The sequence below is a fragment of the Lonchura striata genome, chromosome 5, assembly GCF_050655825.1.
Source record: "Lonchura striata isolate lonStrDom1 chromosome 5, ASM5065582v1, whole genome shotgun sequence".
NCBI lineage: Eukaryota > Metazoa > Chordata > Aves > Passeriformes > Estrildidae > Lonchura > Lonchura striata.
The window spans coordinates 8,968,678-8,983,601 of NC_140707.1; the positions used below are offsets into that span (position 1 = coordinate 8,968,678).

General features: G+C 36.3%; 1 protein-coding gene across 5 annotated transcripts in view; it reads right to left on the reverse strand.

The window, feature by feature from the left end:
* METTL15 (methyltransferase 15, mitochondrial 12S rRNA N4-cytidine) overlaps positions 1-14,924 on the reverse strand; it is a 77,097-nt gene that overhangs the window by 34,622 nt on the left and 27,551 nt on the right. For all 5 annotated transcript variants that reach the window (XM_031505084.3, XM_085581229.1, XM_085581228.1 and 2 more), the window contains one exon: positions 9,623-9,759. In XM_031505084.3, the coding sequence (XP_031360944.3) occupies positions 9,623-9,759 (137 nt within the window). The remainder of the gene's footprint in view (positions 1-9,622; positions 9,760-14,924) is intronic.

A 14,924-nucleotide genomic window follows, 5' to 3' on the forward strand; every position in this document is an offset into this window, starting at 1 on the left:
AGGTTGGACAAAACCTGCTGTGGTGCCTTCCAACCGGACCTGTTCTGTGATTCTGTGGAATTTTCTGTCACAAGAATAACTTGAGAGTTCTCATCTACTTTGTTCTATACAGTAAATATTACAACCAGCTCAAAGACTGGTTTTATGACATGTCATGTATCTTCTCATTATTACTAACCATTTTAGCTAATATTACTGTTAATCTATTTGAAGTTTATAATGGGTTTTTTGGAAGGCAAAAGAGAAACCTATTTTAATTATACATTTTATTTTGGGAAATATAAATATTTTTCATATGCTTTCCAAACAGGCAGAAATAAGATCATTTGAGCCACACAAGTCACATACCACAACCACAAAAGCACAATCACATATACCACAAAAATCCTACCTTAAGCATACTGTAAAATTAAACCTATTTGTGACATTCCCCCTCATTACCATGATAATTAATTCTCCTTCATTACCACACTAGAATTAACCTTTGTATTCAGCCTTTCCTTAGCTGCTGGTATTGACACAATAGACCAGATTAACCTGAAGGGCACAAATTTCTGCTTAAGAAAATTTCACCCTACATACCTAAATTTTGTTAGCTTGAAGCAAGAAGTTGCCCTTTATACTTTCAGAGCAGTGTCCAAGATGGTCAGCTCACTCTAAGAGAAATAAGCTTTGTTGCAGCATGAAGTTTAAGTGGCAGTACTGATTAGTCAAAGTGTTCACACAATATTCACACATTTCTGGTCCTGCTGTTTGGAAAAGTAACAAAACTACACATTCAATTCTGCCATGACACAATTTTTACTTAACTATAGAAAATTAATTTTACTTATTTATTTTTAGAACACGAAAATGTACTAGCATAATCTCATGCATCACCAGCTTTTGGCTTAAACTCCACTAAATGCCAGAAGGTATTTAATTTTAATATTGTACTCACTGGGTGCCAACATCCAGCCAAAGGCAGACTGCAGAATGGATTGAATACACTCACATGCTGAAAGTCACACATCACTCCAGACTGTAGTGCAAGGAACCAAAACTCATTCTAACTCTCAGATAAATGAGATTTTTTGCCTTGTCTTTTGCTGCTAATTACCCTGCTCCTTAGGGAAGAGCCAGCAGTGATGAAGGAGCTGGGGATAAAGCACCACCTTACCCTGAGAGGAGATAAAATAATGCAGCGCATCTGAAAGGGTGGGCAGCCACAATGCAGCAGGGGATTCAACACAGAAAACCTGGGGGGGGTTTAGCAGCTGGTCTCCAAGCTTTACAGAAGTACTTCCTAGGTTTTTTCTTGAGAGGCAAAGATGCTGGTATTCAGAAATTAAAGAAAAACAAACAAACAAACAAAAAACAGGAAAAAAGTGCTTTCTCAGAGAAGGCTTGGGGGTAAGGAGTGCTCCTCATCTTCCTCTTCCCTCTCCCAGCCAGGCAGGTAGCACAGATCTTCTTGCAGGTGAATGGCCAAATCTGGATGCCATTGGCAGAAAGAATTTGGTTCTGGTTTTCCTATGTATATTTAAATATTTAAATTGCAGCAGCCTCTAACTTCTCGTGAGCACAGTGAGCCTGACAGTATAAACAGTATCAATAACACAGATTGTTTGTGCTGCTAAGATATGACACTTGTGTTATTTCTTATAAATCTGTGTGTGCCAAGAGCACTTAGCAGTCAGTACTGGTCTCAAACAATTGTACCAGTCAGTGGTGGCAAGGTCACAGGCAGCTTCCATTCCAAATTACTGAGGTTTTACACAGAAATTCTCTGAAATCTCTCTACCCAAATCTTTGCTTCTTGATCAAGCTAAGTTGATTTATTTCTCAGGCATCCAAATACAAAGCAGCAATTAACTGCCTGATTTTACTTTCAGTCCTTTCAATATTCTGTACAATGCTTGGCACAGCTGAGTCACAAAGACTAAAATCAAATTAAAATGCAAATTATGTCTATTATCATGACAAGAAAAAAACAGAATTATGTAGTCAAAGTAATTAATTTGTATGGTCTATGTCACCTATATGCATAATCCTAATGCATCTAAGAATAATAGTATCTGAAGCCCAATGACTCAATCAGAAAAATAATCTGAAATTCTCCATACACTTTTATATTTCATAGTTAAGTGTAAGGCTCAGTTCTGGTACAAAAATCTGTTTACAAATATTTTCATTTAGCTACTTGTTTTCCTTTTTATCAAAGTAGAAGAAATAAGATTATGAATCAGATACTTAGCTTTTTTTTTTTTGTTGTTTATTTAGCCACTTAGTAAATCATGTATTTATCTTAAATACCAGCATGTCTTGGCCTTCTCTCAGTAAGTAACAAGCATCTTTTTGTCTACACATTCATATAATTTCCACCTTCACAGCAAACTGCTGCTGTCTTCTAGCATCAACAATTATCATCTATCTACTGATGAAATAAACTTTTGTCTGTGTTGTTTGATACAAGAAGGAGTACTTTAAAACAGTTTATGCCCTCTTGATTTGTGCAGAGTGCCTTAATGTCTCCTGCTGTCAGTGTGAACCAAAATAAGCTAAATATGCAGCCTGGTACAAACTTGCTAAGGAAATATGAAAATAGTATCTTCTTATCAAGACAAAAAGATCTGTCAACAACCAGCCACTAGGCAAAAAACCTTCTGATTGGAAATTATTACCTTCCTCTCTGCCTTCTCATCACAAAGAGTTTTGCTATTATGAAAAACTAAATTCTAGAAAATATGAAAACAGTACTTATCAGTGTCCTTTATGAAACAAGGACTATTTTTATTTAAAAATCGAACTGTAAACCCTTGTTACTGTAATGAAAATATACCCAGAACTCAACTGTTCATCTGGAAAAAAAATGCTTAAACTGTTTATAAGATATTTCTAAATATTTTTGAAACATGCATTATAAAATGTTAATAATTAGAATTTAAGTTCTACAATCATTTACATGAATTTTAGTAATGAGATGGCTACAAAAGCAATATAAAAGTCCTTAAGTCATCCAAACACCTATAAAAAACTTTATCATCAAAACCAAGAAGGAGGAAAATTGGCTGGGAAAAAAACCGGATGTCTCCTTTACAGATCAAAAAAGTTCAAAGATAATTTCAGCATGATAACTATTTACTTGATGGGTATTGAAAACATTTTTTCCTTTTAAAAAATGTCTACAACCCAAATTAAGCCTCAAAGAACTATTCTTAGAAATACTCTGTTTAAAAGCTGTAACAGTGAACTTTAAAGATATTCTGAGCACTTTTATACCACACTGATACAGATGAATGAAAGAATATAATGAGCATGTCTGAAAGTACTGCTGATTAAATTTAACACTTGATACTGCATTCCATGAAGTTGAGCTAACAGGTCCTTAAAAATAAATTAAGGATCTGGACATTTGTGTTAAAAAGGAGCTCAGATCACCCACACTCACAGGGGTTTGCATTTGTTTGAAATGATTTCAGAAGTTTCTTACCCTTCTCTGTCAACTTACACCACAGTCCTCTCATTCTGCACCTGTCAGAGCCCTCAAGTGTGAGAATTTTGAGCTTTCTGTACTGAGAGGCACAAACCCAGAGGAGAACACGACATCTCAACTAAAGCTATAAAGAAGGTTTCCAAAGTTGATTAGCGGCACCAGGATTACAAGCGTGTAGTTGGTTAGAAGTATGCAATATCACAAAGTAAAAAACTTAAAGGTTAGGGTTTTAGAATATAGTAATAAATATGAAATAAAATAGAGGTTTTAAAATGAAAACAAATTATCCTTCTTTCTTCTTCATAAGTTTAACTAATATTTTATAATTAAACAAAAAAAGTCTGCATTGTGGACTTCAAATAATCAATTAAGTTAAAAAATAATTTAAATATAATTTCTTAATTTAATAATTGAACCTTAAAAAATCTTGTAACAAAAAATAATTAACCATTTTATACCTTATTAATAAAAAACTACAGAAAATCTACTGTAAAACTATAACACTAATAAAAAACAATAAACACCTAAATCAAAATACAAACTATCATCTTGAATACCTTCAATCCTTACACCAATAGAAATTTAAAAAGAACAAAAAAACAAACCAAAAAAACCCACATGCAAGGAGTTGGCATTTCAGATTATTCCTAGAAACACTGATGACAGACTGTGATGGAAGAAAACCAGCTCAGACTAGTGAGTGTTTCTTTGTTTCTTGAGCTACATCTGCGCTCTAAAAGATGCAGGTTCTCCAGCCAGAAAGGAATGGAGCTGCCTAACCTGTACCTCCATTGTCTAAGGATGTCTAAAGCTGTCCAAGGTAATTCAGATCCATCAGCAGATGGATCATACTGATGGGTCTGAAGCTTGAGGCTGGACCAGATGACATCCTGAGCTCTGTTCCTGTGGGAATGTTTTTGATATTGTGTCACAGTTTGGGAAGGGCACTCCCTGGTTTGGAGCCCAACCCATGCACTGCTTCCTTACTTCCCCTTCTGCTGATGCCTCAGGTTTAACTTTTCTATTTCTCACATTCTGTGCTGCTTTAGTGGGTGGGTCTGGGCTTCATATCAGGGGATGCTGAGCTCTCTGCACAGAGCAGGGACACAAAACAATTCCTGCTCCAGCTGGGCACCAAGGACAAATTATCCAAATCTCAGCCCAGGAGCACAAACACCATGGGCTGGAGAGAGAAAAACAAGCAGGATGGGGCTGCCTGGGCTGGAGCTGGAATGGGACAATGAACTCCAAGGTGCCAATGGAGCAGAACTGATCCCAGGGAGAGCCCCCGGGAGCGCTCGTGCATTTTGGGACCATTTTGGGTCATTTGGGTGCAGCCCTGGCTGGGCTCTGGTGCTGCCCAAGGTGGATCCATGGAGGAGATCCTTTTAATCCATCCTTGCTTTATTCTTTAGCTCTGTCCAGCCTCTGCTCTAGGCCAGCCTTCACCAGGCATCAGTGCCACCCTCTCTCCCTGCAGAGGAGAACTGGAGGCACACCAGACAAAGATCACAGGCTGGGTGAGAACAATTTACTGGAAGCAGCATATGAAATGAGAAAACGAGCAACACTGGCAGCAATGCCAGTAACAGGGTGCACAAGAGAGGTGAACTATTTACACACAAAAACGTGGAACTCCAGAGTCTCCTGACCTCCCATCCACAAGTGGGGGAGACCCCTTCCCCTCCCTCCCCACCCCCTGCCCAGGATGTAAGGTGCTGAGCAATGACATCCAGGTCCTGGCCATGCCCCTACTGGCTACTGCAAAAGTTAACCTGGCTGGAAGCAGGGTATATTGTAAGAGAAACTAAACCAAAACTAAACTCCAAGCTGATAAATGTCAGTTATCCACAAAACTAAACCTCACTTAATGTACAGCCTCTCTCTTCCAAGATTTTCCCACTAAAATGATGTGATTGAGCAGCTTATTCAAGAGCATTCACATCATAATGACATTATGTTTCGATACAGAAATGTGTTTGGCTTTCCTACTCAAATATTTTGGGAAACAAAATAAATGCCATTAAAGTAATATTGTATTATTAATGGCATTTCAGGGTCTTTTTACTACTCTCAATTTTATTTTTCCACCTCATATAGAAGGTGCCTTATATTTGTTGCCTGCATTTGAGAGACAGCCAGATGTTGACATACATGGAGAATTCTTTAGAAAGAAATAACCCTATAAGTAACTAATAAAGTATACTTATATGCAGTCAAGGCAAAATTGTAATGAGTATACCTTGATTGCACATTAATTGTATTTCTTACACAACTACAGTTAAAAGCTAAATAAAAATAATATATAGCAAGAAAAGCAACAATATATAGTACACAGGTACAACTCATAAGCATATAAAAAAAGCTTATCAAAATTGGGAAAAAAAGAGTTGTTTTTTATAGAACTGGGGGAAAAAAAAAAAAATCTATTTTCCCCAGAGCATACAATGCTCAGCTCATCTATCACTTTCCTTTTGCAAACTTTGTGTACCTCTGAAAGCAAAATCCATAAGCACACTCACACCTCAAAATCACTTTAAAACTATCCTAAAACGGTATTTAAAATTGTATTAAGAATTCTGTACTATTTAGCCATACTTTTGGGGCATAATTTCTTATTCTGCCCAGAGAATTACAAAGCACATCCTTAAAAAATTTCCACGATATTGGTTAATTGCCAGATTTCAGCCACCTCTCCAGTCTCTTCCTTTCAGTGGGTGTGAAAGGGTTTACTTGTACTATCTGTTGCTACTGCCTGAATTTTATCTGGCTCTCCTGCATCCTCAGCAGCAATTCCCAAGTTGGTGGCTTCCCCACAAAGCACGTCAAAGGATTCCCACCCACACACTGAATATCTAACAGACCCTGACCCATTTTTGCCTTATTAAAGCAGCACTACATATTTAAAAAAAAATAAAAATAAGCAGCAACACTAAACGAATGTGAGAGCTGTAGCTGGAACTCCTCTACCCTCTTCAGATTTCAGCTCTGACAAAATCACTATCAAAAAATAGCGACACATTTAAAGTGCAAATATAAAATGCATTTTTCCTGTTTTCTCCTCCAGTGACTTATTACTCCAGCTGTCTTTCAATTAAATATATGAAGGATTTCACTGATGAGTTCTGAATATAGACAACCCCTTAATTTAGCCACCTTTATCTCTTCTTGCCACAATTGAGCATATTTCACAGAACCACAGAAATGCTGAGGTTGGAGGGACCTCTGGAGATCACCCAGTCCAACTGCCCTGCCAAGACAGGATCACCTGGAGCAGGTGTGTACCCTTCATGTAAAGAAGTTCTTCCTCATGTCGAGGTGGCACTCTGCGTTTTAGTTTACGGCCATCAACAAACAAAGCCACATAGTGAACAACAATTGGGACTATATGATTTCACTAAGATTATTGTCATCTAACCAGAACAAGCAGTACCACATGCAGCATTCTGGTTTCAGCAGGGAAAAAATGGCAACAGAAAATTCAGTTGAAGCATGACTTTGAGTTTGCCTATTGCATCCACAGTTTCAGCCAGTGGGAATCAGATTTTACTGGTGATGGTTACACAACAGCCTCTTCCCCAGCTTGGTGCTGTCACCCCCAAAGCACATGAACAACTTCAGCAAGTCAAAGAACCTCTCCCTAAACAGGAATGCCAGGCAGAGGAGGTGGAGAAAAGCCTAGAGCAGGCAAAAGTGGAGGATGTTCATAGTCCTGTGTTGCAGTTATTCAGTGAGGTGCATCTAGGGCTGTGCCTCTCACAGAGGGACAGCCCCACATTTCTCTTCGGCTGCAGCTGCACGCTGCCATTTCTACAGCAGCATGACTATTTCTGTGGCTCCCTGGTGAGCTATTTCATCTGAGAACAGACCTGACCAGATACAGATGTCAGCTGGATGAATTCCCCAAGCTTTTGATGCCCACACGGATTTCAATTGAACTAATGCAAGGTTTATTTCTGACACGGCGCAGAAAATGGACAATAAAATCCCATCATGCTAGACCAACTATCTTTTAATGAATACTGAAAAAAAATCCATTTATCAAAGGTCCATATCTCAGAAACAGATCCCTTATACTCAACTAATTTGTAAGCAAACACTGGTTTTACCTGTTTATAAATTACATCCTTATACCTCCTTTCTCCTTTTAATTTGACAATGGTTTATGCAACTGACTTCACAGGGAAAACAGATTTATAGTTAGCACATATAGAACATTCTTTTGACATAAATTTTAACAACAACTATTATAAGAAAAGATAATATTTACCTCATGAAAAAGGACTCACCTGTTCTTTATAATAGGAAGGACAGAAAATGAGGGAAAAAGACCAGAGCAAATAAGAGTATGTCTCTGTATCCTACAATACATATCCAGGTGACGCACAGTCATCTTTCAATGATTAAGATTTTTCACCAACACCATGTAATTTAAGGATCCACTTCATTCTAAGGATAACTTGAATCCATAAAGGTAGACACCAGTATCAAAAATAAGAACTAGGAGACCTCCTTTTTCTATTAAGCCATAATAAGTTGTATCAACTACTATACAAAGTTCATGTTTTCTAAGCAAAGCAGAAAATTACTGATGCCAATTATTGGCAGAAGAGCGCCCAACACTTGTAAAATTCTTCATCTATCTGGAAAATGAACTTTCCATGCGCAGGTTTGAAGAGGATACTTTCAGATATACTGAGTCAGAGGACTGTTAACTATTGTTTTACACTGTGTGAGTGTTTCTAAAAGACTGGGTTTTTTCCCATGACAGAAGGAACAGAAGACTTTACAACTCCCATGACATTTGGCAGAACATGTTTGCAGGCTTAGTTTAAAATAAAATGGACTTTCCTTGACAATATTCTCCACAGCATTGTCAAAAAGAGCATAACAGTGGAGAGAGGCATTCCACTAATTTGTAGGTATACACTGAATGTCACTGCAGCCCAAAGAGAACTGAAAATTTAGAGAAATATATCCAAGTGGTCTTAAAGAGTAGGAGGGCTAGAAAATAAGCTATGCTGTCCTGGCACATGCTTGCATTTCTCCCACCGGGTCTCTGTCAAACACACTTGAAGGAAGGAATGCACAGTTTAGTCCTTCATCTCAAAATGCTGAGGAACACCTTCTGCAATGCTTAGAAATTACTGCTGCCTTAGAACTTCTTTTTATGTGGGACAACACAACTGAAGAACCACCAAAGTGGTTTTTTATCCACCTCTTCTTGATTTCTTCTTACTGGAAATATTTGCTTCTCTTCTTGTTAAAGCTCTTTTTGAAATAATATTTTCAACCTGACAGTGAGTATTCTCTCTTTACCACCTCACCTAAATTTCTTAAGTCTTGGCTACTTCATATTATTTAACTTTGTATCTATGTATTTTTACTTCTTGGTCAGATTGAAAATGTGACTTTCTGAAAAGTTCACATTCAACTCCATATATTGCACACTTTTGCACCAAGGCACTGATGCTCTGACTGGGTCCTTTCCTGAATTAAATAAAGGAGCAATAACTTTGCATGACTAAAAAAAAAGTGAAAATTTGCATTTATTTAGCAATTGTTCATTTAGCAAATTCAGCACTCTTATTTAAAAAGAAAATTGAAGCATAAGCTATACACAGAAATTGTAGCTTATTAAATTGTTCAGTAGCTTCTGCAGCCAGTGGCAAAATGCTTAGCAAACCCAATACTTAATTACAATTATTTAGGGTTTTTAAAATGAAAATATTCATAATCCATATTTAAATGACCCAATTATTTTGCAACATATTATTCCATCATTTTTGTGAAATATGTACCAAAAAGGTATGTTTTTGTACTACTTTGCACTCAGAATCATCTCAAGGCAAACAGAACACATGAATCTTTTTAAAATATCTTTTTAAATATAAAATTAGCTACTTGATACCTGCTTAAAATTAAAACTACAAAATACACATTTACTCCAAGAACCTAAGCAGAAGCTACATGCAAACACTCATAAACAAATTGAACTGGATCTCCCATTCAGCAGGGTGCACAAAGCACAGAATGCTATTCCACAATAAGATATTAAAACTAAAAAAATAGATTAAATTATGGATAAAATGCCAAAGTACCAACCTTATCCCAACCATATTTATAACAGAGGAGGAGACAACTTACGGGTAGGCTTGTGCAAGCTGCTGAGCTATTCTGTGAGCTGTGGGATCCCTGTCCAGGGCATACACACTGATGTCACTGGCTCTCTCTAAGAGAGCTGCTGTGTGACCTCCAGCTCCAAATGTCATATCCAGGAAACGCTGTGGAGTGAAAACACAGACAACTTTCACCTCACAGCAGTGACAAACTGATGGCTGATTTAGAGCTTAGCTGGAAAATCTCCCTCATGCACTAGTGGAAAATATATCATTGCCTTTTTGGAAATGTTTGGGGTTTTTTTTGTATTTTGTGCAGAACTGCAATTATGTCAGAATAATAGTTCACCAAAACAAAACTAAAAAAAGAAAACCAAACACCCACAAACAAACAAATAAAAACACCAAACCAAACACCACAAAAAAAAAAAAAAAAAAAAAAAGGAATCAGTAGAACTTAATGCTGTGTTAAGCCTTCTTTCCCCTATAAAAGAGCAGCAGTGTTTCCAGAAGCTGCCCCATGCCCCTCCTCCTGGTACCTGACTGATGAAAAGGCAGGAACTATTTCTGCTGACAGAAATAACTGGCTCTTCACTCAGCAACACAGCACTTGTATGACTGCAACTCCACTTTGGAAATATTTTCTTTCCAAATTACCAAGTGACTGTCTGTAATTCTATAGTCTAGGGAATGCACACTGGAGCATGGAAAGAAAAGGATTTTTATTGTTTTTATGCCACTGAATCTAAACCAAAGTACAAATGTGACTGACTCTCTAGAGCACCTTCGTGTTGCCATAAGTTTTTTCTCTCACTTGATTTAACTGACCTCTGTTGACTGAAGGAAAACCCAAACTAGACTTGAAAAACAAATTCTCCATATACTTCAATATTAATCTCCAAATGGGGTTTTTCTCCCCACTTCTCAGATTATTTTTTTAAGTGAAACAGGTGGTTCATTTTATTTTGAAGACTACTTATCAGCTACAATCATATTAAATAGAAATTAACATGAACTAAACTTACAAATTATACAGCCCAAGGGTAAAAGCACATTTTAAGTGAAGTTTTCCAATTTAATTCTTGAAAGAACTAAGATTCACCCACAAATTCCTTTGGATTAGAACAGAAATTCAAAGGCAAGGAAGACCAAAACATTTTTCTGGAAACATTTTTTAGAAAACAAAGGCTTTTATATTACTTTGCCCCTCAAAAAACAAATAATATACTTATGAGACTAATAACATAACTCTACTGTGGCTGAAAGTAAGAACTACTTATGATCTTTTAAGATCCTTAGGCTGCATTATTTAACACAGTTTCCTAAGCTTATGCTCTAGAAGCAAAAGCTTCCCACAATATTTTACAAAGCTAATGAAGGAAACAAAATTTAGCTGGGTAATCACCCAATATTAAATTGCACCACTCACATGAAAAAATGAAGCACTGACTCAGAATTTTTTTGTAAGCAGTATCTATAAGACAAAACTATGTTACAGAGGACATACCATCCAGTCTATACAAATGCTGCCACAATCTATTTAAGCATCCTGATTTATCTTCTGCCATAACAAAACCAGAAGTATACTCCTTGAAACCAATTTAAAAACACAAAACTGAAACAGTTAAAAAATGTGGTTGTTTCTTAAACACAACTGAACATAAGAATTTACCTAGATTTTAAATATACTTGCATATGCTAAAAATTCCAAGCATATTCTCTGTAAGTTTTCACATACCTGTAAGATTTAGAGAAGCTTTCTTATTAAAGATTCTAATCACTTCAGGTTTTCTTTGCATTGTACTGTTACTTCTACTACACCCATAAAAATCCAACACTGGCTGTTGAGTGGGATATTTAACCAATTAGCTATTTTTTTTATCATCTCCATTCAATGAAAATTATTAATATAAAAACTTATTTTTCATTCTGCATTTAGCTTAGAAAATTGCAAAAATGAACATGAATTGTACAAAACATACAAATCCTCCTAAATTGCTTTTAAAATTTCCAGGGTATATCTGTTATGCTTTGATTTCCACTCAAGTTCTTTCCATTTAATCCTTACCAGAACTAATGTACAGAAGCAATGAACAGACCTCTAGCTTTTATATTCTAGTTCTGTAGGGAAATCCATTTAGAAAATCTCTTTAGAAATATGTGAAGGAGCAACAGAAAATTAAAACCACCTTTTTTTTTTTTTTTTTGCATAAGATTAACCCACTCAGAAACGCACTCAAAAAACTTAATCACAGCAGTCCCAGGTGTCATTTAGGATTGCACTTATTCTGCAGCAACACATAACAATCAAAACCAACCTAAATTACATCATAATTCCTCTTGGAAAAAAAAAAAAAAATCAATCAGCATGAGTCACGTCTTCATGGTTTTGTTTTGCTTAAAAAAACAAATAATGCTCTTATTCTTTATTATAGCTAGAAAACCAGGACAAAAACTTTCAAAAACATCACTATTGTCTCTCCTAAAACAGACCTACAGTGTTGGCAGGAGGAGTCACAGAAGGGATAGGAAATGTCAGAAGAGCTGCTTCTATCTTTAACATAAAATACTTTGAAATAATAATTTTATTCCACTTAAACTCACTAATAACATGAATTTCCAGAAAATAGTCTTTTCCCACTAACATGTTTAAGTACTCATTTATTTCCTGCATGTCTGTCTTCTAAACATCTGACTCTTCTCAGTCATCTCTACAAAGTACTGAACAGATTTGATCCTTCTTTCACCACCACTTCCACAAAATTCTTTGTTCCATCACGTTGGAACAGCAGAACATGAACAAATAAATTTAAAAGAGAAATACTAAAAAAATAAATTGGCCTTTTTGGCCAAACCTCCAGACAGTTTTTCTTTCTTAAGCGGCATGTAACACTGAGATTTTTATTTCCAGGTGAGTTTTTAAAGATGTTTTAACTCATTCAAGAATACTTATATTTTGTTTAACAGTCTTGCCTTTCCTCACAGATATCTGCTGCTGCTTTCATTCCTTTTAGATTTGATCAACATTAAGCTTGGCATACATGCTGCTTATTAATGAGCCACAGAGAATATGTTGAAAATAAACGAAAAATAAACATTGGCAATGCAAGGTAGAGAGGAGACAGAATGGGGGTGAATGTACCATGACCCAGTGACAAACTCCCCGTGTTGTCACAGTGCTGGAAAGATTTAGTGAAGAACCCATGCAAGTACCTGCTGGGAATGAACACAAGCTCACTGAATTCCACTTCCTGAAAGAACCAACACACAAAAACCAAACCTTTAAGCAACACCAGACATGGTTCTTAACCTGAGAGCATCAGATTCCATGCACATCCAACTCCTCATAATCCAGCTGTTCCACTCAACAGCTACACCCTGCATTCAGAACCTGAAAAAAAAAATAACTATCACCTTAAGTTTTCAAATAGAATAGTTAAGATATTGATGTGACCATTTTGGAGCATTGATCAGATTAGAAATTAACCACTGTAGTGTCCTGCTTCATAATATGCTTCTCACACATTCCTTCAATTTTTCACTCCTGAAATAAAAGATGCATCATTTTTTTCTTCCTCTTTCTCTCTTGCCTACTAGTTTTCAATCAAATGGAATTAAATGACATTTTATCCTCCTGGTCCTATAAATACTGAAAAGTTTATTACATGAATTTCTCCTGCAGTGAGTCACCCTTCCATTGTTAATTTATGATAGTCCCATCACAGTCCCTCTGGGAATTTCATAATCAGTTTGTGACTGCAGGTTTTAGAAAGCATTTGGCTCTTTCATGACACACAAATAGCAACAAAAATTTCACAGCTTTCCTTTCACAGCTAGCTCGAGTATAGTTAGAAAGACACAAAGAGTTGGAGTTCACCATTTTAGTATACAAGACTTCTTATTGAAAAGCTCTCACAATAAATACCTTTTAAGCATTTCATTTTACTATGTCTGATCTGTAATTCCTAATGATGATGTTCCACAGGTAATAAGGTTTACTCCACAACACTTCATAGCCTTTGTGATTATTTTTCCTTTGATGTGTAACAAAATGAGACTGCAGAATTTGCACAAAACTGAAACTCAAATGTGACACATAAATTGAGACATCATAATGCTTGTTTTTAAAAGCTCACAATTCCAGTATTTTCCACTCCCCTCTTTCTTTCTTTTTTAAAGGCAAGAACTTTATACTCTTTTTTTTAAGTAATTTGATCCTTTAGATGTGCAACTTAATTTTCTCCCACTAACCCTAATCACTTCAAGCACTCCATCAGATGATCTTTCAAAAAGTGTTTTTTTCTTCCTCTCACAACCCTGACATTGTCTGAAAGAAGACTTCAGCATAGTGGACAACATCTCCAAAAGACTTTGGCAAATTGTACAAAATCCCTGAGACATGCCGAGTTAGGATACAGGACATGCCAAACAACCTCCTGTCTTGGGTATCAGTGCTCCAAGAGCAGCCTCTCCCTTCTCCATTCCATGCCACAAACTCCTGCCATCCACCTTTTTGGGCATACAAACTCTCTCACCTTGTTCACACTCACACAGCACCAAAAGATCATTAATCCATTGTGATAAGCAAGCACACACGAGTCATTTGCCATGGCTCTTTCCAATACATAAAATTAACTTCTTATAAAAACAGAAAGGCAAAAGGCTGTTATTCCCCAAAAAGTGATCTTGCAATGCATAATTATTTAATTATATTACTTAATTATATTAATTAATAGAATTTATTTAATTCTATAATTGAATTCAATCCCCAGTCTCCTGTTTATCCACTTTTTCTATTAAATAAAAATTAAAAATCTATGTTGACAATTACCATCTTGGGTGCCTTCAGCAAGTATAAAAACACCTAAAACATCTTACCTCTAAGCTCTCTGATTAAAAATAAAATAAATAAAAATCAAGCCTCAAAACAACCTTCCCAGAAAAGGCTGCTCCTTCCTGCAGCTGTTTTGCTCTTCCTCCAATGATTTAATACACAACCACAGAAGAGACAACCCCACAATTACTCCCCTCTGAAACTCCTGTGTCCTGCTGTTGGCATTTGTCCCCTTCTTGTCTGAAAGAAACATTTCATTGAATGGCAGCCATTCAAGTACAGCGAGTGGAACATTTTGCAGTACTCCCCCCAAATTAAATGCTCATAAAATCATCAAATAATATAAATGTAAAATTTAAAATATGAGCAGAAGAAAAATTAGTTTGCAAGACTCACACCCTTAGCCAGTTTTTATAACAGTTTTTTAATATATATATAACAATTTTACAGTGATGCATGCCTAGTTGAGGACTTCCACCCAAAACTGGGCTTCACA